The sequence below is a fragment of the Pristiophorus japonicus genome, chromosome X (genome assembly GCF_044704955.1).
Source record: "Pristiophorus japonicus isolate sPriJap1 chromosome X, sPriJap1.hap1, whole genome shotgun sequence".
In the NCBI taxonomy this organism is placed as follows: Eukaryota; Metazoa; Chordata; class Chondrichthyes; family Pristiophoridae; genus Pristiophorus; species Pristiophorus japonicus.
Window position 1 is genome coordinate 14,528,270 of NC_092010.1, and position 27,489 is coordinate 14,555,758.

The 27,489-nt window shown below is 49.2% G+C and overlaps 1 protein-coding gene across 4 annotated transcripts in view; it reads right to left on the reverse strand.

Moving 5' to 3' along the window:
* Positions 1-27,489, reverse strand: part of LOC139240875 (SWI/SNF complex subunit SMARCC2-like) — an 875,893-nt gene that overhangs the window by 617,265 nt on the left and 231,139 nt on the right. For all 4 annotated transcript variants that reach the window (XM_070869382.1, XM_070869381.1, XM_070869383.1 and 1 more), the window contains exons 16-20: positions 24,192-24,305; positions 18,756-18,909; positions 18,354-18,470; positions 17,648-17,710; positions 8,982-9,240 (exon numbers count right to left, since the gene is read on the reverse strand). In XM_070869382.1, coding sequence (XP_070725483.1) covers positions 8,982-9,240; positions 17,648-17,710; positions 18,354-18,470; positions 18,756-18,909; positions 24,192-24,305 — 707 coding nt within the window. The remainder of the gene's footprint in view (positions 1-8,981; positions 9,241-17,647; positions 17,711-18,353; positions 18,471-18,755; positions 18,910-24,191; positions 24,306-27,489) is intronic.

Below are 27,489 nucleotides of genomic sequence, written 5' to 3' on the forward strand. Positions count from 1 at the left end.
ACCCCACGACCCTGCCCCGATTCCCAAACTCCATAACCCTGCCCCCGCTCCCGATACCCAAAGAACACGACCCTGCCCCCGATAACCAAACCCCACGAGCCTGCCCCCGATACCAAAACCCCACGACCCTGCCCCCCCGATACCTAACCCCCACGACCTTGCCCCCGATACCCAAACCCCACGACCCTGCCACCGATAACCAAACCCCACGACCCTGCCCCCGATACATAAACCCCACGACCCTGCCCCCGATACCCAAACCCCACGACCCTGCCCCCCCGATACCCAAACCCCACGAACCTGCCCCCGATATCCAAACCCCACGACCCTGCCACCCGACACCCAAACCCAACGACCCTGCCCGATACCCGAACCCCACGACCCTGCCCACGATACCCAAACCACACGACCCTGCCCCCGATACCCAAACCCCACAACCCTGTCCCCGATTCCCAAACCCCACGACCCTGCCCCGATACTCAAACCCCACAACCCTGCCCCCGATACCCAAACCCCACAACTCTGCCCCCTCCGATACCCAAACCCCACGACCCTGCCCTCCCCGATACCCAAACCCCATGACCCTGCCCCCCACTCGATACCCAAACCCCATGACACTGCCCCCGATACCTAACCCCACGACCCTGCCCCGATACCCAATCCCACGACCCTGCCCCCAATGATACCCAAATACCACAACCCAGCCTCCGATAACCAACCCCGACGACCCTGCCCCCCCAATACCCAAACCCCACCACCCTGCGCCCGATACCAAAACCCCACGACCCTGCCCCCGATACCCAATCCCACGACCCTGCCCCGCTGATACACAAACCCCACGACCCTGCCCCAAAACTCAATCCCACGACCCTGCCCCCAATGATACCCAAACCCCACGACCCTGCCCCCGATACCCAAACCCCACGACCCTGCCCCTGATACCCAATCTCACGACCCTGCCCCCGATACCCAAACCCTACGACCCTGCCCCCCGATACCCAAACCCTACGACCCTGCTCCGATACCCAATCCCACGACCCTGCCCCCCTGATACACAAACCCCGCGACCCTGCCCCGATACGCAATCCCACGATCCTGCCCCCAATGATACCCAAACACCACAACCCAGCCTCCGATAACCAACCCCGACAACCCTGCGCCCCCAATACCCAAACCCCACCACCCTTCGCCCGATACCCAAACCCCACGACCCTGCCCCCGATACCCAAACCCCACGACCCTGCCCCCGATACCCAAACCCCACGACCCTGCCTCCCTCCCCCCACCCCGATGCCTAAACCCCACGACCCTGCCCACGATACCCAAACCAGACGACCCTGCTCCCGATACCCAAACCCCACGACCCTGTCCCCGATACCAAAACCCCACGACCCTGCCCCAGATACCCAAACCCCACGACCCTGCCCCCGATACCTAAACCCCACGACGCTGCCCCGATACCCAAACCGCACAACCCTGTCCCCGATACCCAAACCTCACAACCCTGCCCCGATACTCAAACCCCACGACCCTGCCCCCAATACCCAAACCCCACGAACCTGCCCCCCCGATACCCAAACCCCACGACCCTGCCCTCCCCGATACCCAAACCCCACGACACTGCCCTCCCCGATACCCAAACCCCACGACCCTGCCCCGCACCCGATAAATAAACCCCACGACCCTGCCCCCGATACCCAATCCCATGACCCTGCCCCCGATACACAAACCCGACGACCCTGCCCCCGATACCCAAATCCCACGACCCTGCTCCCGATACCCAAACCCCACGACCCTGCCACCGATAACTAAACCCCACGACGCTACCCCCGATACACAAACCCCACGACCCTGCCCCCGATACCCAAACCCCACGAACCTGTCCCCGATACCCAAACTCAACGACCCTGCCCCCGATACCCAAACCCCACGAACCTGTCCCCGATACCCAAACTCAACGACCCTGCCCCCGATACCCAAACCCCTAGAACCTGCCCCCGATACCCAAACCCCACGAACCTGCCCCGATACCTAAACCCCATGACGCTGCCCCCGATACCCAAACCCCACGACCCTGCCCACCCCAATACCCAAATCCCACGACCCTGCCCCAATACACAAACCCCACGACCCTGCCCCCGCCCCCGATAACCAAAGCACACGACCCTGCCCCCGATACCCAACCCCACGACCCTGCCCCGATTCCCAAACTCCATAACCCTGCCCCCGCTCCCGATACCCAAAGAACACGACCCTGCCCCCGATAACCAAACCCCACGAGCCTGCCCCCGATACCAAAACCCCACGACCCTGCCCCCCCGATACCTAACCCCCACGACCTTGCCCCCGATACCCAAACCCCACGAACCTGCCACCGATAACCAAACCCCACGACCCTGCCCCCGATACATAAACCCCACGACCCTGCCCCCGATACCCAAACCCCACGACCCTGCCCCCCCGATACCCAAACCCCACGAACCTGCCCCCGATATCCAAACCCCACGACCCTGCCACCCGACACCCAAACCCAACGACCCTGCCCGATACCCGAACCCCACGACCCTGCCCACGATACCCAAACCACACGACCCTGCCCCCGATACCCAAACCCCACAACCCTGTCCCCGATTCCCAAACCCCACGACCCTGCCCCGATACTCAAACCCCACAACCCTGCCCCCGATACCCAAACCCCACGACTCTGCCCCCTCCGATACCCAAACCCCACGACCCTGCCCTCCCCGATACCCAAACCCCATGACCCTGCCCCCCACTCGATACCCAAACCCCATGACACTGCCCCCGATACCTAACCCCACGACCCTGCCCCGATACCCAATCCCACGACCCTGCCCCCAATGATACCCAAATACCACAACCCAGCCTCCGATAACCAACCCCGACGACCCTGCCCCCCCAATACCCAAACCCCACCACCCTGCGCCCGATACCAAAACCCCACGACCCTGCCCCCGATACCCAATCCCACGACCCTGCCCCGCTGATACACAAACCCCACGACCCTGCCCCAAAACTCAATCCCACGACCCTGCCCCCAATGATACCCAAACCCCACGACCCTGCCCCCGATACCCAAACCCCACGACCCTGCCCCTGATACCCAAACCCCACGACCCTGCCCCCGATACCCAAACCCCACGACCCTGCCCCTGATACCCAAACCCCACGACCCTGCCCCACCGATACCTAAGCCCCAAGACACTGCCCCCGATAACCAAACCCCACGATCCTGCCCCACCGATACCCAAACCCCACGACCCTGCCCCCGATACCCAAACCCCACGACCCTGCCCCACCGATACCCAAACCCCACGACCCTGCCCCCGATACCCAAACCAGACGACCCTGCTCCCGATACCCAAACCCCACGACACTGCCCCCGATACCCAAACCCCACGACCCTGCCCCCGATACCCAAACCCCATGACCGTGTCCCCCCGATACCCAAACCCCACGACCCTGTCCCCGATATCCAAACCCCACGACCCTGCCACCCGACACCCAAACCCAACGACCCTGCCCGATACCCGAACCCCACGACCCTGCCCACGATACCCAAACCACACGACCCTGCCCCCGATACCCAAACCCCACAACCCTGTCCCCGATACCCAAATCCCACGAACCTGCCCCGATACTCAAACCCCACAACCCTGCCCCCGATACCCAAACCCCACGACCCTGCCCCCTCCGATACCCAAACCCCACGACCCTGCCCTCCCCGATACCCAAACCCCATGACCCTGCCCCCCACCCGATACCCAAACCCCATGACCCTGCCCCCGATACCTAACCCCACGACCCTGCCCCCCGATACCCAATCCCACGACCCTGCCCCCGATACCCAAACCCTACGACCCTGCCCCCCGATACCCAAACCACACGACCCTGCCCCGATACCCAATCCCACGACCCTGCCCCCGATACCCAATCCCACGACCCTGCCCCGATACCCAATCCCACGACCCTGCCCCGATACCCAATCCCACGACCCTGCCCCCGATACCCAATCCCACGACCCTGCCCCGATACCCAATCCCACGACCCTGCCCCGATACCCAATCTCACGACCCTGCCCCCAATGATACCCAAACACCACAACCCAGCCTCCGATAACCAACCCCGACGACCCTGCCCCCCCAATACCCAAACCCCACCACCCTGCGTCCGATACCTAAACCCCACGACCCTGCCCCCGATACCCAATCCCACGACCCTGCCCCGCTGATACACAAACCCCACGACCCTGCCCCAAAACACAATCCCACGACCCTTCCCCCAATGATACCCAAACCCCACGACCCTGCCCCCGATACCCAAACCCCACGACCCTGCCCCACCGATACCTAAACCCCAAGACACTGCCCCCGATACCCAAACCCCACGACCCTACCCCACCGATACCCAAACCCCACGACCTTGCCCCCGATACCCAAACCCCACGACCCTGTCCCCGATACCCTAACCCCACGACCCTGCCTCCCTCCCCCCACCCCGATGCCTAAACCCCACGACCCTGCCCACGATACCCAAACCAGACGGCCCTGCTCCCGATACCCAAACCTGACGACACTGGCCCCGATACCCAAACCCCACGACCCTGCCCCCGATACACAAACCCCATGACCCTGCCCCCCCGATACACAAACCCCACGACCCTGCCCCCGATACCCAAACCCCACGACCCTGCCCCCGATACCCAAACCCCACGACCATGTCCCCGATATCCAAACCCCATGACCCTGCCCCGATACGCAAATCCCACGACCCTGCCCCCGATATCCAAACCCGACGACTCTGCCCCCGATACCCAAACCCCACGTCCCTGCCTCCGATAGCCGAACCCCACGACCCTGCCCCCAATACCTAAACCCCACGACGCTGCCCCCGATACCCAAACCCCACGACCCTGCCCCCGACACACAAACCCCACGACCCTGCCCCCGATACCCAAACCCCGCGACCCTGCCCCCGATACCTAAACCCTGCGACCCTGCCCCCGATACCCAAACGCCGCGACCCTGCCCCCGATACCCAAACCCCACGACCCTGCCCCCGATACCCAAACCCCACGACCCTGCCCCCCCGATACCCAAACCCCACGACCCTGCCCCCGATACCTAAACCCCACGACCCTGCCCCCGATACCCAAACGCCGCGACCCTGCCCCCGATACCCAAACCCCACGACCCTGTCCCCCCGATACCCTGCCCCCGATACCCTAACCCCACGACCCTGCCCCGATCGCACTAAAACCATAGATAGCTCCGAAGTGCAGTTAAACCCCATTCCCCCTCCTCAGTGTTGCTAAATTGCAGATACCTAGCTCCAGTTCTTACATTCCATCAGTGTATTCTCAGCTTTATCAGAGTTCAGGAATAAAAAGTAAAGGAATCTAAAGGCCACTAATTTATGGATGTCACAGAATAATGGACAGAGTTATAAAATTCAATCACCGAAATAGCAGGAAAAAATGCATTTCAGCATTTAATAAAAACAAAGTTTAACCTATTCAGACTCTGTAAATCAATGGGGGGGCAAGGGTGGTTCTGGTATTATCTATGGTCCCCCCATTTTAATTATTATATACAGCTCTCCCAGTATGGATTAATCTGTTTGCTTGCAGCAAGGAGTCACTGGTGCTGGGCTATCCAATGTAGCATCAGGATTGGGTGCTGCAGCTCTTTAAAGGGTACACCTTCAGTTTTTTGCTTTGAAAGTGTCATCTTCTAAAATTGTTTTCGGCTGGTGCATTAAAGATTGGGGAGGAAGCTGAAAGGGTGCAAGAAGGAGGTGGCGAGGGTCTGCTCCCTTTACACACCCAGCCTTGGAGGTAACATCAAGTCAGGTAAAACAAATGAGGGCTACCATCTTTGGTGTGGAGGGGGATCCTCCTCAGAAGGAGACCGTGTGGGGCACAAGTGTGGCCCTATTAAAAAAAAAAATTCATTCATGGGATGTGGTTATCGCTGGTAAGGCCGGCATTTATTGCCCATCCCTCATTGCCCCTTGAGAAGGTGGTGGTGAGCTGCCTTCTTGAACCATTGCAGTCCGTGTGGTGAAGGTGCTCCCACAGTGCTGTTAGGGAGGGAGTTCCAGGGTTTTGAACCAGTGACGACGAAGGAACGGCCGATATATTTCCAAGTCAGGATAGTGTGTAACTTGGAGGGGAGCTTGGAGATGATGGTGTTCCCATGCGCATGCTGCCCTTGTCCTTCTAGGCGGTAGAGGTCGCGGGTTTGGGAGGTGCTGCCGAAGAAGCCTTGGCGAGTTGCTGCAGTGCATCTTGTAGATGGTACACACTGCAACCACGGTCATCATCATCATAGGCAGTCCTTCAGAAACGAGGAAGACTTGGTTCCACTCGTAAAAATGAGTCCTTAGGTGGCTGAACAGTCCAATACGAGAACCACAGTCCCTGTCACAGGTGGGACAGACAGTCGTTGAGGGAAAGGGTGGGTGGGACAAGTTTGCCGCACGCTCCTTCTGCTGCCTGCCCTTGATTTCTGCACGCTCTCGGCGATGAGACTCAAGGTGCTCGGATCCCTTCCGGATGCACTTCCTCCACTTAGGGCGGTCTTTGGCCAGGGACTCCCAGGTGTCAGTTTTTCAGAGAGGCTTTCAGGTGTCCCTGTAACGTTTCCTCTGCCCACCTTTGGCTCGTTTGCCGTGATGGAGTTCTGAGTAGAGCGCTTGCTTTACTTGTGTCTGGCATGCGAACGATGTGGCCTGCTCAGCAGAGCTGATCAAGTGTGGTCAGCACTTCAATGCTGGGGATGTTGGCCTGGTCAAGGACGCTAATGTTTGTGCGTCTGTCCTCCCAGGGGATTTGTAGGATCTTGGTGGTGGTATTTCTCCAGCGACTTGAGGTGTCTACTGTACATGGTCCATGTCTCTGAGCTATACAGGAGGGCGGGTATTACTATAGCTTGGTGGCAGTTTTGAGGGCCTGGTCTTCAAACATTCTTTTCCTCAGACGGCCGAAGGCTGCACTGGCGCACTGGAGGCGGTGTTGAATCTCGTCGTCAATGTCTGCTCTTGTTGATAAGAGGCTCCCGAGGTATGGGAAATGGTCCACGTTGTCCAGGGCTGTGCCGTGGATCTTGATGACTGGGGGGCAGTGCTGTGCGGCGAGGACAGGCTGGTGGAGAACTTTTGTCTTACGGATGTTTAACGTAAGGCCCGTGTTTTCGTATGCCTCAGAAAATACGTCCAGTAAATATCAGCCACTGGGAAAGTCGTCGCTAGAGTCCTCCTCAACCGTCTTCATCCTATGTCCTGGAGTTCAGCCTCTGTATGTGGGCAGACGCAGGCGTCGTCCACGTACTGTAGCTCGACGACAGAGTTTGGGGTGGTCTTAGACCTGGCCTGGAGATGGCAAAGGTTGAACAGCTTACCACTGGTTCTGTAGTTTAATTCCACTCCAGCGGGGAGGAGCTTGTTGACTGTGAGGTGGAGCATGGCAGCGAGGAAGGTTGAGAAGAGAGTTGAGGCGATGACACAGCCCTGTTTGACCCCGGTCTGGACGTGGATTGGGTCTGTAATGGATCCGTTGGTAAGGATCACGGCCTGCATGTCGTCGTGGAGCAGGCAGAGTATAGTGACGAACTTATGGGGACATCCGAAACTGAGGAGGACGCTCCTTAGACCCTCGCGGTTGACAGTGTCAAAGGCCTTTGTAAGGTCGAAGAAGGCCATGTATAAGGGCTGGCGCTGCTCCCTGCATTTTTCCTGCAGCTGTCGCGCTGCAAAGATCATGTCCGTTGTGCCCCGTAGATGACGAAATCCACACTGTGACTTCGGGAGGAGCTCCTCAGCCACAGGGAGAAGACGGTTGAGGAGGACTCTAGCGACGACTTTCCCAGTGGCTGATAGCAGGGAGATTCCTCTGTAGTTGCCGCAGTGGGACTTGTCCCCTTTTTTAAAGATGATCATGATCCCTGCATCTCTGAGATCTCCCGGCATGCTCTCCTCCCTCCAGATGAGAGAGATGAGGTCATGTATTCACACCAACAGTGCCTCTCCGCCATACTTTAGTGCCTCAGCAGGGATTCCATCTGCTCCCGTAGTCTTGTGGTGGAGGGAGTGAATATTGAAGGTGGTGGATGGGGTGCCAATCAAGCTCACTGCTTTGCCCTGGATTGTGTCAAGTTTCTTGAGTGCTGTTGGAGCTGCACCATCCAAGGAAGTGGAGAGTATTCCATCACACTCCTGAATTGTATCTTGTAGATGGTGGAGTCAGGAGATGAGACATTCGCCTCAGAATACCCAGCCTCTGACCTGCTCTTGTAGCCACAGTATTTATGTGGCTGGTCCAGTTAAGTTTCTGGTGTTGATGGTGGGGTATTTGACGATGGTAATGTCATTGATGTCCAGGGGTGTTGGTTAGACTCTCTCTTGTTGGAGATGTTCATTGCCTGGCACTCGTGTGGTGTGAATGTTACTTGCACTTATCAGCCAAGTCTGGATTGTTGTCCACTTCTTGCTGCATGTGGGCACGGACTGCTTCATTATCTGAGGAGTTGCGAATGGAACTGAACACTGTGCAATCATCAGTGAACATCTCCACTTTTGACCTTATGATGGAGGGAGGTCATTGATGAAGCAGCTGAAGATGGTTGGGCTTAGGACACTGCTCCGAGGAACACCTGCAGCGATGTCCTCGGACTGAGGTGATTGGCCTCCAACAACCACAAACATCTTACTCTGTGCTTAGTATGACTCCATCATGGGAATCGGGGGAAAATTCTCCACTGGCTGAGTCATAGCTAGCACAAAGGAAGATGTTTGTGGTTGTTGAAGGCCAATCATCTCAATTTATAATACATACAACTCTCCTTTATAGATTCTGATCAGTACAGCACAATTTATAATACATACAACTCTCTTGTGCATATTATGATCAGTATGGCCATACTTATAATACAAACCTAAAATTGGAGTTCAAGTCATCTTACCTAATGCAGATTTTGCAGCTGCTGATGCCACACGTGGATCAACAACCGATGCCAGGAATGCCACAGTGCTCATGACAGGGTTACCAGACTGGCTGAATGGAATTGGCTGATAAGCTAATGGGCCCAGTGAGGCTTCTGAATCTTCAAGGTATGGATCTTCTATCGGTAAACGTAAGAAATGCAAGATACATTCATCCTGTGTGCGACTGCCTACATGTTCTGAGACTTTATTCCAATCATCTTTGTACATCTCCAGTGCCTGTGGAAAAAAAGGAAGTAGAAATGAATCAGTCACCAGCAGGGTGCTCCAAAGGCCAGCGTATTAGAACACTATCCTTTCATATCTCAGACAGCTGGTCCGTATAGAGGGATGAATGCTGGATTACATCACTAAATATCCAGTTACATTGCAACTACCTGTCTGGGACTGGTTGCTACAGTTCAGGTTCCACAGAGCCGTGATATAGAATCAAAGAATGGTTACAGTATGGAAGAAGTCTATTCGGCCCATCGAGCCCGTGCTAGCTCTCTGCAAGAGCACCTCAGCTAGTCCCAAAATTTTATTCCCACATTGCTGTCACATATTGCTGGTCCCTTAGAGGCTGAGGCAGGAGAAATTATTATGGAGAATAAGGAAATGGCAGAGACATTAAACAAATATTTTGTATCTGTCTTCTCAGTAGAAGATGCAAAAAGCATACCTAAAATGATGAGGAACCAAGGGTCTAATGAGGGTGAGGAACTTAATGTAATTAATATAAGTGGAGAAAAAGTACTAGAGAAACTAATGGGACTAAAAGCCGACAAATCCCCTGGACCTGACGGTCTACATGCTAGGGTTCTAAAAGAGGTGGCTGCAGAGATAGTGGATGCATTGGTTTTGATCTTCCAAAATTCCCTAGATTCTAGATTGGTCCCAGCGGATTGGAAGGTAGCAAATGTAACCCCACTATTCAAGAAAGGAGGGAAAGAGAAAACAGGGAACTACAGGCCAGCTAGCCTGACATCAGTCATCGGGAAAATGCTGGAATCCATTGTGAAGGAAGTGGTATCAGGGCACTTAGATAATCATAACATGATTAGGCAGAGTCAACATGGTTTTATGAAAGTGAAATTGTGTTTGACAAATTTATTAGAGTTTTTTGAGGATGTAACTAGTAGGGTAGATAAAGGGGACCTAGTGGATGTAGTATATTTGGATTTCCAAAAGGCATTCGATAAGGTGCCACATAAAAGGTCATTACACAAAATAAGGGATCATGGGATTGGAGGTAATATATTAACATGGATAGAGGATTGGTTAATGGACAGAAAACAGAGAGTCGGGATAAACGGGTCATTTTCAGGTTGGCAGGCTGTAACTAGTGGGGTGCCGCAAGGAGCAGTGCTGGGGCCTTAGCTATTTACAATCCATATTAATGACCTAGATGAAGGGACTGAGAGTAATGTATCCAAGTTTTCTGATGATACAAAGCTATGTGGGAATGTAAGCTGTGAGGAGAACACAAAGCGTCTGCAAAGGGATATAGATAGACTAAGTGAGTGGGCAGTAAGGTGGCAGATGCAGTATCATGTAGGGAAATGTGAGGTTATTCAGTTTGGTAGGAAGAATAGAAAAACAGTATATTTTTTAAATTGTGAGAAACTTTTAAATGTTGGTGTTCAGAGAGATTTGGGTGTCCTTGTGCAAGAAACATAGAAAGCTAGCGTGCAGGTACAGCAAGCAATAAGGAAGGCAAATATCATGTTGTCTTTTATTGTAAGGGAGTTGGAGTATAAGAGTAAGGAAGTCTTGCTACAATGGTGCAGGGCCTTGGTGAGACCACACCTGGAGTACTGTGCACAGTTTTGGTCTCCTTATCTAAGGAAGGTTATACTTGCCTTGGAGGCTGTTCAACGAAGGTTCACTAGATTGATTCCTGGGATGAGAGAGCTGTCTTATGATAAGAGATTGTATAGAATGGGCCGATACTCTCTGGAGTTTAGATGAATGAGAGGTGATCTCATTGAAACATACAGCATTCTGAAGGGGATTGACAGGGAAGAGATGCTGAGAGGTTGTTTCCCCTGGCTGGGGAGTCTAGAACTAGGGGTCACAGTCTCAGGATAAGGGGTCAGCCATTTAAGACAGAGATGAGGAGGAATTTCTTCACTTGGAGGGTTGTGAACCTTTGGAATTCTCTGCCCCACAGGGCTGTGGATGCTGTGTCTCTGAATATATTTAAGGCTGAGCTAGATAGATCTTTGGAGTCTAGGGGAATCAAGGGATATGGCAATCGGGCGAGAAAGTGGAGTTGAGTTTGATGATCAGTCACAACCTTATTGAATGGCGGATCAGGCTCGAGGGGCCGTAGGGCCTACTTCTGCTCCTATTTCTTATGTTCTTATATAGGCCATATAAGGTCTTTATTTAATTTATTTAACTGAATTTAAATTCCCCAGCTGCCCTGGTGGGATTTGAACTCATGTCTCCGGATCATTAGTCCAGGCCTCTGGATTACTAGTCCAGTAACATAACCACTGTGCTACCGTAATCCTGGTGTTTACATTGCTTGGCTCCGTCTGGATGGAACCCGAATTGTCCTGTCAGTAGACAGTTCAGTACATGTCTGGAAACACAAATTTTGGAACTTGGCGCCAACAGATACAAATGTAAATGTTTAGAGAGTGCAGAGGAGAGTCAAAACCAAGATATGTGAGACTGCCTCCTTCGAGGGTTCCTATTCCAATCAGTCTAAACCCTAACTCTGATCCTAGCAGGCTGTGTCCAGCACTCCACCTGCTGCTAACACCAGTACAAATCCAGGAGAGCGAAGATAGTAAATTTGAGGAAGATGCAGCGGGGTGGCAGGAGAGGAGGAGGAAAGATCAGAGTAGGATGATGTACCACGACGTATATCTGCTGTACAGTATAGCCATTAGACGAGTATAAATGCAGAAGCACATGCTTTCCACATCCTTTGAGTCTGCCATCAGTCGTTCATCGAATGATTACAGCACAGAAGGAGGCCATTCGGCCTGTCGCGCCCATGCCGGCTCTCTGCAAGAGTACTTCAGCTAGTCCCACTCCCCTGCCCTTTCCACGTAGCCCTGCAATTTGTTTTCTTTCAGGTACTTATCCAACTCCTTTTTGAAAGCCATGATTTAGTCCATCTCCACCACCCTTTCAGGCAGTGCATTCCAGATTGCCTTTGGTTCTTTTGCCAATCACCTTAAATCTGTGTCCTCTGGTTCTCAACCTTCTGCCAATGGGAACAGTTTCTCTCGATCTACTCTGTCCAGACCCCTTATGATTTTGAACATCTCTATCAAATCTCTCAAAGGAGAACACCACCAATTTCTCTGAAGTCCCTCATCCCTGGAACCATTATTGTAAATCTTTTCTGCACCCTCTCTAAGGCCTTCACATCCTTCCTAAAGTGCGGTGCCCAGAATTGGACACAATACTCCAGTTGAGGCCAAATCAGTGTTTTATAAAGGTTCATCATAATTTCCATACTTTTGTACTCTATACCTCTATTTATGAAGCCCAGGATCCCGTTTACTTTTTTAACCGCTTTCTCAACCTGCCCTGCCACCTTCAACGATTTGTGCACATATACCCCCAGGTCTCTCTGTTCATGCACCCCCTTTAGGATTGTACCCTTTAGTTTATATTTCCTCTCCTCATTCTTCCAATCTAAATGTATCACTTCACACTTTTCTGCATTAAATTTCATCTGCCCCATGTCCACCCATTCCACCAGCCTGTCTATGTGCTATTGAAGTCTATCACTCTCCTCCTCACTGTTCACTGTACTTCCAAGTTTTGTGTCATCTGCAAATTTTGAAATTGTGCCCTGTACACCCAAGTCCAAGTCTTTAATATCAGTGGTCCTCGTACCGATTCCTGGCGAACACCACTGTGTACCTTCCTCCAGTCCAAAAAACAACCGTTCACCACTACTCCCTGTTTCCTGTCAGTGAGCCAATTTTGTATCCATGCTGCCACTGTCCCTTTTATTTCATGGGCTACAACTTTGCTGGAAAGCCTATAATGTGGCACTTTGTCGAACGTCTTTTGAAAATCCATGTACACCACGTCAACCGCATTGCCCTCATCAACCCTTTCTGTTACCTCATCAAAAAACTCGGATCAAGTTGGCTAAACACGATTTCCCTTTAACAAACCCACGCTGGCTTTCCTTAATTAATGCACACTTGTCCAAGTGACTGTTAATTTTTTTTTCCTGATTATTGTTTCTAAAAGCTTCCCCACTACTGAGGTTAAACTGACTGGCCTATAATTTCTGGGTTTATCTTTGCACCCTTTTTTGAGCACGGGTGTAACATTTGCAATTCTATAGTCCTCTGGCACCACCCCCGTTTACACTATTATTATCCCAGTCTATATTAGGATAGCTGAAATCCCCCCATTATCACTACTCTATAGCTCTTGCATCTCTGTAATTTCTCTGCAAATTTACTCCTCCATATTTTTCTCAGTCGTTGGTGGACTATAGAATACACCTAATAGTGTAATGGCATCGCTATTATTTCTTAACTCTGCCATATAGATTCTGCCCTAGTTGGTGGAGAATATGACACAGTGTACCTTCGACGTCACCCATCAACACCTGGGAATCCCCGGCCCAAGACCGTCTAAAATGGAGGAAAAGCATCCGGGAAGGCGTTGAACACCTAGAGTCTTTTCGCCGAGACAAACTGAAGTCAAGCGTCGTCAGCGGAAGGAGCGCACGGCATCCCAGGCTCCTCAACCTCCCGTTCCTCCAACCACCGTTTGCCCCACCTGTGACAGAGACTGTAGGTCCTGCATTGGACTCTTCAGTCACCTGAGAACTCATTTTTAGTGTGGAAGAAGGTCATCCTCCACTCCGAGGGACTGCCAAAGAAGAAGAAGTGCTGTATGAGTGATGTTCAGATATACAGAGTATCAGGAAGGGAGTGAAATCTTTACTGCCGTCTGCAGGGGAAGCCCAACACACAAAGGAAGCAAGGGCAGACCAGCTTTCTCTTAATCACCGTGACTACTGTCATTGAGATCTTGAGACCACTGATTGGCGATCATTTGAAAACAGCAGGGACAGCAAGCTTAAACTCACACCAGAGACACTCTATTGAGCAGATCAATGGTTATCCAGCTAGTGTACCCACTTGGGACAGGGTTGGTGAAGAATCTGATGAGGCAGCTTCCTCTCATGGTGTCTGTAATTATATGAATCCTTTGAGAACTTGGCTGGAGTGGGAGGATATGCAGAGAGCGGACAGGACCTGGAAGTCACTTTGTCAGCCTGGCTCCAGCTATCAGAGCATAATCTCTCATGACCCTGCAATCAGAGGTCCAAGACCACCACCATCCCTACACCCAACGGCAATCTACCATCACAGTTAGGAGCACTTAGACATAGCCTTCGGTTACAGAGCACCTTAGCACCATGTACACCTCATCATGTCACCAGGGAAAGCATGGCCATAAGGCTTAGGTTTTTTTAGGTAAATAGCATGAACAAATATATTGATCTTTTTAACCTGCTTAGTGTGGACAGTGTTTGTTGCTGGGTAGGGCGGTGGAAAGTAAAAAGTGCTGGGAGGGGGCAGAAAGATATTTCAGCTTCAGTAGAAAGCATGATCTTGGGTAGGGGGTGGGGGGAAGGAACAATGTGTGACTTTCATATCAGAGCTGAAAGAAGCCAATTGACCAAGGGGCTGACAGAGTTTTTGCTTAGAAAAGATAAGGCAGTGAACTTGGTGCTGAGAGAACATGTGCTTGCATTTGATCAGGCAGCAGAATTAGCTCTAATTAACCACGTTCAGAGTAACATAGTAATGGTGGGGTCAGCAGCAGTGTTCCCAATTTCCTGATCCATGCTGCTGGTGCGACAACAACTTGTATTTAGAAACATGGAAAATAGGTGCAGGAGTAGGCCATTCAATGAGTTCATTTATATAGTGCCTTTAACATAGTAAAATGTCCCAAGGCGCTTCATAGGAGTTTTATGACAAAACAATAAATTTGACACTGAGCCACACAAGAAGAAATTAGGGCAGGTGACCAAAAGCTTGGTCAAAGAGGTAGATTTTAAGGAGCATCTTAAAGGAGGAGAGAGGTAGAGAGGCGGAGGTTTAGGGAGGGAATTCCAGAGCTTGGGGCCCAGGCAACAGAAGGCACGGCCACCAATGGTGGAGCGATTATAATCAGGGATGTTCAAGAGGGCAGAATTGGGGGGTTGTGGGGCTGAAGGAGATTACAAAGATAGGGAGGGGCGAGGCCATGGAGGGATTTGTAAACAAGGATGAGAATTTTGAAATCGAGGCATTGTTTAACTGGGAGCCAATGTAGGTCAGCGAGCACAGGGTGATGGGTGAGTGGGACTTGGTGCAAGTTAGGACAGGGGCAGCCGAGTTTTGGATGACCTCAAGTTTACGTAGAGTAGAATGTGGGAGGCCAGCTAGGAGTGCGCTGGAGTAGTCAAGTCTAGAGGTAACAAAGGCATGGATGAGGGCTTCAGCAGCGGACGAGCTGAGGCAAGGGCGGATGCGGGCAATGTTACGGAGGTGAAAATAGGCGGTTTTAGTTATGCCACGGATATGTGGCCTGAAGCTTATTTCAGGGTCAAATATGATACCTAGGTTGCGAACAGTCTGGTTCCCCTCAGACAGATGCTAGGGAGAGGAGTGGAGTCGGTGGCTAGGGAACAGAGTTTGTGGCGGGGACCAAAGACAATGGCTTCAGTCTATTGCAAGGGGGATAGAGTATAATAGCAGAGACGTCCTGCTACAACTGTACAGGGTATTGGTGAGGCCACACCTGGAGTTTTGGTCTCCGTATTTAAGGAAGGATATACTTGCTTTGGAGGCTGTTCAGAGAAGGTTCACTAGGTTGATTCCAGAGATGAGGGGGTTGACTTATGAGGAATGGTTGAGTAGGTTGGGCCTCTACTCATTGGAATTCAGAAGAATGAGAGGTGATCTTATCGAAACGTATAAGATTATGAGGGGGCTTGGCAAGGTGGATGCAGAGAGGATGTTTCCACTGATGGGGGAGACTAGAACTAGAGGGCATGATCTTAGAATAAGGGGCCGCTCAATTAAAACAGAGATGAGGAGAAATTTCTTCTCTCAGAGGGTTGTAAATCTGTGGAATTCTCTGCCCCACAGAGCTGTGGAGGTTGGGTCTTTGAATATATTTAAGGTGGAGATAGACAGATTTTTGAGCGATAAGGGGATAAAGGGTTATGGGGAGCGGCGGGGAAGTGGAGCTGAGTCCATGATCAGATCAGCCATGATCGTATTAAATGGCGGAGCAGGCTCGAGGGGCCAAATGGCCAACTCCTGTTCCTATTTCTTATGTTCCCAATATTTAATTGGAGAAAATTTCTGCTCATACAGTACTGGATGTCAGACAAGCAGTCTGACATTTTAGAGACTGTGGAGGGGTCGAGAGAAGTAGTGGTGAGGTAGAGTTGGGTGTTGTCAGTGGACATTTGGAAACTGACGCCGTGTTTTCGGATGATGTCCGACCTCAAAAATGGCCCTTTGATGACTTCAACTACCTAAAGGACAACTGACAGATGAATACAACATTGCAAAAAAGAATCCGTGTTGTCTAAATGAGAACACTTGGCGAATACTATCAAAGCTGCTATCCTCTCCCCAAGCGGTCACTCGCACATATAATAATACTCAATCAATTAAATCCTATTATCCTAAAGTCTATCAGAGAGCATGAGAGGTAATTATTAACAAAGTAAACTTCTCCACTGACACTTTCAGTTCATTATTAGAATTATGAAAATTTGAAGTCTGAACCAATCCCACTATATTAATACGAACTGATATGTAAATCCTATGATAATTATGTTGTCTGTCTCCTGCCCTTCCCATAATTACATATTAAACAACATTCAAATACAAAGAGAATTCCTTTGGATAAATTGGGAAAAATGAGTGGTCAAAGGTATTTTGCAATCCTGGGATGAACATCTGTAGATTACCGAACACAAGTAAATGCTGTAACACTGAACCCACTCCCCGTCCAAGTACTGCAGGTGTTAAACCCTGCTCTGTCCAATACCTTTTTATTCTTTAGTTGTTAAGATTCTTTTGTTTCTTGCTGGTTCTACAGTACCCTCCAGTGGTTGGATATAGTGTGTGTGCAATTCCAATACAGTCGGGCGAATCTCATGATGACAGCTGGCCTGTCGTCCATGCAAAGCAAGTGCCCAGCAACAGATTGTATGCTTGTGGCATTCCTGGCTCGGAGCACCAGAAAACTATGCAAATGAGTTGACCGTGTATTATTCGTGTACAGGTGCCCCTAGGGAATTGAGTGAAACCAGGCACTTCCTCGCCTGGTGTCTGGGTCTGTTGTAGACTAATTGGTCGAGATTGATTGCTACGATTAGTCAACAATTCCGTTAACATTGTGTCAAGTGACTATTAGGATGGTAGAAGGTGAACGAGATGGACCCTGGTCTTTTTGTATCTAGCAATTCCTATGTATTAGCCAAGCAGGAATGAGGGGGGCGGCCAAAGGTTGTGACCTTGAATAAGGGGGCAGAGAATGCCATTCTTCAGGCACCAGTGTTTTGTGGAGTGCGTCAGCTTTTGCTAGTTTTTAGGTTAGCTTGTATGGTCTGCACTGAATTAGAATCTCATGTTCTTACCTCGAGCAGTAAAAGTGTCTCCTGCTCTGTCCACTCTCGTGTAGCACTAGCAGCTGCTTTACTCTGGGGAGAAGAAAGGAGAAGTGAAATCAAAGCAATGCCTTCCTGGTGGGAATGATAACATTTCAATTTATATAGCATCTTGTCACACCAAAACATGCCAAAGCGATTCACAATGATGAGTTACTTTGAAATGCAGTAACTACTGTTATGAAGGCAAATGTAGCAGCCATGTTGTACACAGCAAGATCCCACAAACAGTACCGACTAGGTGGTCTGTTTTTGGCAGTGTTGGTTGAGAGAGAAACATTGGGCAAGACCTGGGAAAACCTTCTGTTCCTCCTCCAAAAGGCATAGGCACGATGGGCCGAATCGCTTCCGTCTGAGGAGTAACTTGAATGATTCTATGAATCGTGCCATGGAAGAGAGCACTAAAATAAATCCATACAGGCTACAGACAAAATGTCCATTTTTTACAACAGCACAGAAAGCAATCTTTTGGTAAGTCCACACCAAAAGGTGCTTCCATCAAATGAGATCCAACTGAACTACCAATGCAACTCATTTGAAAGAAAAAATGCCTGTTTTGGGAATGTAACCTCGCTATTAATAGGTATAGCAGCACGTAACCTGGAAATCTTTCCTCCCCTACTGCATATCAAGTCACAGCTAGTTATAAGCCATCAGGCTTGAAACGCTGCCTTACCTTAGAAGGAACATTTTTCTTGGCGTACATATCTGTACGCAGTCCGAAGTTCTGCATGTCTGCTGTCTTCTCTTTGTTCTTATCGGGGAAGTTAAGCATTTGCTGGGATGCAGATGCCTGTCAAAAGTTTAATACATTAGTGCAAATATCAACAAGCTTCATTTTCCTATTTTTCGAAAAAGAGTTTGTCCGTACCATAACTGCACTTTGACCTGTTGCCAATCCCATTCAGAAAGCACCCACCCAGGGGGTACAAAAGACAACTTTAGTTTCAAATTATAATCTGGCTCTTTTTGCATCATTAAAATAATATTAACAAAACGTGTACTAGCCAGGAAATTCATCTGTCAGTTGATATGCTATAGAGACTTTGCTGCTTATAGAGTAGCTTGTAAAACAGACCTGCGGAGCTTTGGGCTGAAGAGGCACCAAGCCAGAAGGTGTATCTGCGAGCACATGGAAATGTGATGTTGGGGGAGGACCCATGGGTGTCGGTCGACTCTCTGCATCCACCTGGTAATTAATAAGTCCCCATTGCTCGAGAAAAGCATGCACCCTGCGGACAGCCAAGAGTTATCACAATAAAACAGGAGCCGAGTATTGATTTAGTGTGCACCTCTGTGCAACCACAAACATGGGCATAATTCATCAAAGTACACAACATCTGGCATGAAAGAGGAAAACAGCTGGCATGAAGTTAACAAACAACTGAGTCTGAGAGAGAATTCCTGGAAAGAAAACACACACAAAAGTTGATCTCCTGTGGCGCTGTGCAAGGTAATATGGAGAAGTAGAATGGAGAAGGGTTGGGTTGCCAAGGGAACAATTCCAGATTTTGGCAGGGAAAGTAGGATTTGAAGTAGTGTGACACCATGTTTTGAACATCTATCTATACATCTTATTAAAATGCATATATTTGTACACACTTCCTATCTACAAAATATTACTTCCTATTGCTGTGTTTTTGGTCACACTTTTGTGTCAACGTTATACTATCATAAATTCCGAGAATGGAAAGCACTTCTGTAAACTTATCATTCTGTAATTGCATATCTTGGCCACCAGCTGGCATTTTCCACAAATCACTGAACATTCTTTCAGTAGCTACAATTTCTAATGCCCAAAATAAGCGTTTAAACAAAATAAAAATGTGCATTTTTCATGATATTGGGATCTAATTCATCCACTGAATTTTCTTTCGTGTTTTCTAATGTCGCCATTATAACGTTTTTATTTGAAGCTTTCTACCTTTCCCAAAACCCTGGCCTTGGACTTAACATTTCTGCCCAGAGCTGTGATACTCAGTTGAATTTGGATTGTACAGTCTGAGTACGGCAGTGCAATGTTTCCTTTAAGCTGCCCGACCCAGCCAGTGAGATGGTTTTTAAATAGAAAAACTGTGCTTGTGCGGAATTTTGAATGGCCCGCGCAGCCCCTTGTAACAGCTAAAAAAAAATTAAAGGAATTATAGGTGCAGTGTATCCTATTTCTCAGGATGCATCTATACTAGTCAGCTGTACAGATCAAGTATTTGTCGCTGGTTTCTTGCAGTGGTTTTCAAACAATTTTGAAAATGAGAACAAAGTTCAAAAGCTTTATTGAGGTTTAGATTTTTGAAATAAAAGAGCATGGCTGTACGTGTGCACATGTGTATGAAAATAAAAATTGAAACCAGTTGTTAGCTCTTTTTTTGTGTTGTATGCATTTCAGAAAGTGCATTAAACTGAGAGGGAGTGAGAGAGTCTTTCTTCATTTTGAAGCCAACTGATTATCTACCTGTGTTTTGCTGACAGTTTGAAAAGGTAATTACTAATTGCTTATAACCGTGAAACAGAGATGTGAATTGCTAACAGTTATGAAAGAGAGAGAGACACACAGACCAACACAGAGCAAAGCAAACAGTGGGGCCGAAATTCAGCGGCGCAAGAAAGCTGGCGTGCCTATGATTTTTTTTAGTGGCACTTACCGCTGGGATCCTTGATGCGGTCGGAAGAGACATTTTCAGGACTCAAAGTCCCAGAAGAAATGAGTCATAATGGGGGCAGTCCATAGATTGAAAGCCAGGCTGACTGGCTGAATATAGGTCGGACTGGGACTCTGCCGCTGTCAATCAGCGGTGGAGTAGTGGTGATGTCACAACGCGTGTGCGTCACCATGCTCTCTCTCCTCCATTAAAGGGGAGAGATTCTGTCATTTTTAATCTTCAGCCACTGGGCCACCAGGGAGTGTTTTGGCCGGGCCAGCGGCCTGGCACCCAAGAGAGTGCCAGGCTGCCCATTGGTGGCCCAGCCGAACGCGGGGACACTATTTTGCGGGCAGATCAGGAAGTCGGCCGGCAAAAGTTTTTACATGACGGCCGCGCTGCCGGGCCGCACTCATTCTTCAGAGGGTGCACTGACAGAAAAACCTGTCGGGGGCACCGCACAGTGGGGAATCGATGAGTTCAGTTGAATTTAGGGAGGTAAGTATTTTTCTTTATTAAAACCGGCAGTGCACTACCCGATAACTCACTTTCGCTGGTCATCAGAATCGGGTGTGATCGGCTCCAGGCTGAAAAATCCCCGACCTAAATTTCGGTCCGGTGTGCCAGTTGACCCCAAAGCAGCGGCCATTTGATTTTGACGAATGGCCGCCGCAAACGGGCAGCAACGTGTCTCTCTGAGACCTTGAATTTCGGCCCGTGTCTTTTCTCATTCTAATTTGATTTCTTAAAAGTTGAATTGTGAAAGCAAACAAAGTCTCTGAGGGAAACAGATCGGGAGGGATAGTAAGAGGTGGAAAGAGAGGAGTGAAATAGCTTGAAGGTGAGGAGCCCTTTGACCTCTCGCCTTGGAAGGAGCAAGTAGAAGTGGGAATGAAGTGGATGGAGGCCTAAAAGTGAGGCGAGTGATAACAGAGAAAGGGTGATGGGAGGATATAGGGATTGAGAGGGTAGCTCATTGGGGAAGAGACAGGGGTACTGATGAGAGTGAGTGGGTGGAAGAAAGGGTGTTGGGTTGTGGGGAAGTAAAGGGATAAGGGATGTGATGGAGCGAAAGAATAGCGAAGAATGAAATCGTGAATGGCAAAGGAGGGGTTAAGGCCATATTTTCGTTGCACTGAAGAAATGACAAAGTTAGAGAAAGAAGAAAAAGAGGAAAACAAAAGGAAGGGTTAAGGGCAAGAAAAGCAGAAGAGGAGAGAACTGACAACAAAACATAGATGATGCAATTAGTTGGCTTCAAAAGTCACATTTTTTTTAGAAAATTGAATGAACTAGAAAAAAAGATATGCTGGGGCCAAAATTGGCCACCTCCAGAAACGAGGCGCAGCTCAGGTTCGATAATGTTCTGGCCGCCAAATGCATTTGGGTGGCCTATCCGTCAAAATTCAGCACCTTGGGGATTTTTTTCTTAGAGTGGGGTGGAAGTGGCCTCATCATAGGGGCAGAAGTGGGGGTGGGGCGGAGTAGCCGAGGCTGTCAATCATCAGCGCCGCGCTGATAACGTCATCACGCTGGTGCATCACAGCACCTCTCCCCTTCAGTTAGACGGTTTTGGTCGGGTCAGCGGCCTGGCACCCAAGAGGGGGTGCCAGGCTGCCTGTTGGCGGTCCGGCCGAATCCGCGACCATAATTGTCGGTCCGACATGGCAGGCGACCGACAAAAAAAAACATGGCAGCCGTGGCAATGCGCCCTCCCCTTTAAGGGCGGCCGGGCCGCCATGCAACAGAGAGTGTACTGACAGCTCTTGGCTGAGGGAAGCGAGTTTCACAAAAGAATCCATGGAGAGAAATGGGGCAATACAGGGAATAAGGCAATTTCCCGAGAGGTTCCCCGCCAGTCGGTAAGGGGTTGGCGCGTGTACGCCGCGGCGGGAAAACAGGCGGAGCGGTCTCAGGCACCGCTCCGAAACTCACAAAAGGCAATTTCCAAAATGGCAGCCCCTCCACGGAGACTCAGCAGCCATTCCGTGCCACCCTGTGGCCGCCACTTTCAGGTGGCCAGAGGCCTTATCAGAAGGGGCAATTTCGGCCCAGCTATCTCTTGCCTTTTGACCTCAGATCCTCTCTCCATTTGACCACAGTGTGTGTGTCTCGCTCTCTCTCCCTACCTCAGCATAACATGTTTTCTAAACTGTATAGAACACAAAACAAAGGCTACAACAGGAGTGTAACCAGAACACATTTGTTTCTGTTTCTCATACACAAACCCTCTCTGCTAATCAAAAAAATTCTATATCATTGACACCTTTTGCCCTGTTTTTCTAAGTTTTTTGAAAAGCTGAGCACAAACTACTGGGAGCTCAAGAAAAATAATTCATCAATACAGCTTACTAATTAGTACCAATGCACCCAGGGAAGTTAAGTATGTGGGGCATGCTTAGACTGCACTTTGCAAATTTAGCTCACAGAGTCAGAGGTCTAGGCAAAAACATAAAGTCCAAGCCAAGACTCCCAGGAGAAGCTGAGGCCTTCAAGTAAAAAAATGAACAAAGACATTAAAAAGGCAATTCAACAGATTAATTTAATCCTCATCATGAGATATGTAATTCTTCAATTTTTACAATTTTGATTAAACACTTATTTTGCACATTAGTAATGTCAGTTACTGAGGAACAAAAATGCTGGATGCAAAACTTCAGAAGCCGCGTTGAACGATTTGTGGGAACCCAGTTGCCAAATTGCTTAATCATAATGATGAACGTATGTAGGCAAAACCCATAATAATGGGAATTTATAATGGGAAAAGTTGACACACAAACTGCGACCCTTGGACTTAAGGGAGTGAAGATGGGGGCCATACCAGGAGGCCATACCTGGGGACAAGGGCCTCAAAAGCAGAGATTAAGCAATGGTTGAGAAGATCAATAGCTGCAGAAGTCTCATGGTGAATGGAGGGCCAAAGGCTAGACAGTTGGTAGCTAGAGAATGAAATTGTTAGTGACTTGGGCTGGAGGGTGGGGAAAGTTTTTTTTCCAGGAGTGGATGCAGAAGGAAGTGGGTCGGATGATGTGGGTGGTGCATTTGGGCTTAGGGTTAGGGTTAGGTGGTCAGAGATGGTGATCGTGGATTGTGACCGTGGGACGAGAGAGACCACGGGAGATGGCGAGGTCAAGGGGATGTCTGTGAATGTGGGTATGAGAGTTTATATGGAAGGAGAGGGTAAGGGAGGACAGGAACTCAGAAGAGAGAGGGCAAGGGGAGTTGAAATGGGGATTGAAATCACCGAAGCAGGAAAGGATGGAGGATATCTCGCAGAGAAACTCGGGGTGGGTCTTGAGGGGTGCAGTAGAGAACGAGGATTTTAAAAGAGAGGCGTGAGGGGTGGATAAGGGTTCTCAAAGGAGGAGAATGTACCACAGGCGTAGGGGAAGCGGGATTTGGTGATAAAGATCACACCACCACCACAATGGTTTGGGCAGGATAGAAGGCAGAGAGGCTTCAGTAAGAGGCATGGTGTCATTATCCATGAACTAAGTTTTTGTCTAAGCAATGCAATGAAATGTTAATGCAATCATCCATAATAAGGTTTATGGATAGCAAGTGCCTTGTTCACAAGTGATTGGATACTGTGGAGGGAATTGTGGATCTGCTGGCAGAGTTCAAGGGATCAGTGGTGGGAGTGGTGAGTAAGATTAACTCCTAGTGGGTGCATGCCCAGAGCCCTAACTATCATGTACCTGGCTTTCAAAAAGGTTTAATGCCACTGACCTCTGTTCTTTACAATGCTGGCAACACAATAATATGTTTTAGAGATGTCTTAGTTAAGTTCTTCATAGTGATTTTCAGAAAAAAATTAATTAAGAGGTTATGAAGCCCTTTTAAGTGGATTTTAACAATTCTTCTCGATTACGTACCTCATTATTGCACAGACATCCCCAGCTAGATTCCGGCGGCATGCTGTTGATGTGAGGTACTCCTGTGGATTCAGACGGTACGTGTCAATCATGAAATTACGATAGGCAAGGTAACTGGGGAAGAATAGGATTAAAAAGATAGTTGAAGTATCAATTTTACCAAAATGTCACTGTTAAGAGATTGTACAAGACTTCTAGGGCCTGGATTGACCAGACCTGGTTCCAGTACTATATGTTCAGCCTGACTAGGGCACTGTATGGCCCCTCCGCATGACCTCTGCAGATTGAATTTACCTGATTTAGTTATGTAACCCAGTATCTTTGTCACTTTGTGTATTTCCCTCTGACACTGTTAGGACGTGGTGATCGGTGAGTCAACTGACCCCCTTGGATCTTTCTCAACTCCCTCCTTCGCCAGTTCTATCCCACCCATGGGGTACATGTGTCTCCTATTTTGAGTTGCAATATGCATTTGTCCATATGGGGCTCCATTTGGCACTAGTTAGCCCAAGTAAAGGAATATGCCCGCTTGTCAGCCATGGCTCAGTGGTAGCACTTTCGCCTCTGAGTCAGATGGTGGTGGGTTCAGAGCGTATAATCACTGAATCATAGAAGTTTACAGCACGGAAGGCGGCCATTTCGACCCATCGTGTCCGTGCCGACCAACAAGAGGCTATCCAGCCTAATCCCACTTTCTAGTTCTAGGTCCGTAACCCTGTAGGTTACGGCACTTCAAGTGCACATCCAAGTACTTTTTAAATGTGGTGAGGGTTTCTGCCTCTACCACCCTTTCAGGCGGTGAGTTCCAGACCCCCACCACCCTCTGGGTGAAGAAATTTCCTCTCAAATCTCCTCTGAACCTTCTACCAATTACTTTAAATTTGTTGACCCCTCTGCTAAGGGAAATAGGCCCTTTCTATCCACTATATCTAGGCTCCTCATAATGTTATACACCTCAACGAGGTCTCCCCTCAGCCTCCTCTGTTCCAAGGAAAACAAATCCAGCCTATCTAATCTATCCTCATAGCTAAGATTCTCCACTCCCGGCAACATCCTCATAAATCTCCTCTGTACATTCTCCAGTGCAATCACATCCTTCCTGTAATGTGGTCACCAGGTCTGCACACAGAACTTCAGCTATGGCCTAATCAGTGTTTTATACAGTTCAAGCATAACCTCCCCTGCTCTTATATTCTATGCCTTGGCTAATAAAGGCAAGCATTCCGTATGCCTTCTTAACCACTTTATCTACCTGGCCTGCTACCTTCAGGGATCTGTGGACATGCACTCCAAAGTCCCTTTGTTCCTCTACACTTCTCAGTGTCCTACCATTTAATGTGTATTCCCTTTCCTTGTTAACCCTCCCCAAATACATCACCTTGCACTTCTCCGGATTAAATTCCATTTGCCACTGCTCTGCCCACCTGACTAGTTGATTGATATCTTCCTGCAGTCCGCAGCTTTCTTCTTCATTATCAACCACACAGCCGATTTTAGTATCATCTGCAAACTTCTTAATCATATCCCCTATATTCAAGTCTAGATCATTGATGTATACCACAAAAAGCAAGGGACCTAGTACCCACTGGAAACACCCTTCCAGTCACAAAAACACCCATCAACCCTTTGCTTCCTGTCTCTGAGCCAATTTTGGATCCAACTTGCCACTTTGCCCTGGATCCCATGGGCTTTTACTTTCGTGACCAGTCTGCCATGTGGGACCTTATCAAAAGCTTTGCTAAAATCCAGAAACACTACATCATACGCTTTATTTACCCTCATCGACTCTCCTGGTTACCTCCTCGAAAAATTCACTCAAGTTAGTCAGACATGACCTTCCCTTAACAAATCCGTGCTGACTGTCCTTGACTTCATTTAGAAATCTGTGGTCTTTCCAAATGAAGATTTATCCTGTCCTTCAGGATTTTTTCCAATAATTTTCCCACTACTGAGGTTAGGCTGACTGGCCTGTAATTAATTGGTCTATCCCTTTCTCCCTTCTTAAACAAATCATCATCATAAGCAGTCCCTCGAAATCGAGGAAGACTTGCTTCCACTCTAAAAGTGAGTTCTCAGGTGACTGACCAGTCCAATACGGGAATTACAGTCTTTGTCACAGGTGGGACAGACAGTCGTTGAAGGAAAGGGTGGCTGGGGAGTCTGGTTTTCCGCACGCTCCTTCCGCTGCCTGCGCTTGTTTTCTGCATGCTCTCGGCGACGAGACTCGAGGTGCTCAGTGCCCTCCCCGGATGCTCTTCCTTCACTTAGGGTGGTCTTGGGCCAGGGACTCCCAGGTGTCGGTGGGGATGTTGCACTTTATCAAGGAGGCTTTGAGGGTGTCCTTGAAATGTTTCCTCTGCCCACCTGGTGCTCGCTTGCCGTGCAGGAGTTCCGGGTAGAGTGCTTGCTTTACATCGGGCATGCGGACAATGTGGCCAGTGTGGTCAGTGCTTCGATGCTGGGGATGTTGGCCTGATCGAGAACACTGACGTTGGTGCGTCTATCCTCCCAAGTGATTTGCAGGATCTTGCGGAGACATCGTTAGTGGTATTTCTCCAGCAATTTGAGGTGTCTACTGTATATGGTCCACATCTCTGAGCCATACAGGAGGGCGAAGGGAATGGGACTAAACACGGGTACCACATTTAGCAGTCCTCCAGTCCTCTGGCACCATACCTGAAGCCAGAGAGGATTAGAAAATGATGGTCAAAGCCTCTGCTATTTCCTCTTTTGCTTCGCTTAACAGCCTGGGATACATTTCATCCAGGCCTGGGGACTTATCCACTTTCAAAGCTGCTAAACCCCTTAATACCTCCTCTCTCGCTATGTTTATTTCATCTAATGGCCTCCTCCTTGATAGCAGTGTTTGCATTGCCCCTCTCTTTTGTGAAAACAGACGCAAAGTATTCATTAAGAACCATACCCACATCTTCCGCCTCCACACACAGATTACCCTCATGGTCTCTAAAGGCCCCTCCCTTTCTTTAGTTATCCTCTTGCTCTTAATATATTTATAAAACATCTTTGGGATTTCCTTAATTTTACTTGCCAAGAATTTTACATGCTCTCTCTTTGGTTTCCTAATATCCTTTTTAATTGCACCCCCTGCACTTTCTATACTCCCCTAGAGATTCTGCAGTATTGAGCCCTTGGTATCTGTCATAAACCTCCCATTTTTTCTTTATCCTACCCTGACTGTCCCTCGACATCCAAGGGGTTCTAGATTTGTTAATCCCACCCTTTTTCTTTAAAGGCACATATTTGGCCTGAACCCTACGGATCTCCTCCTTGAATGCCT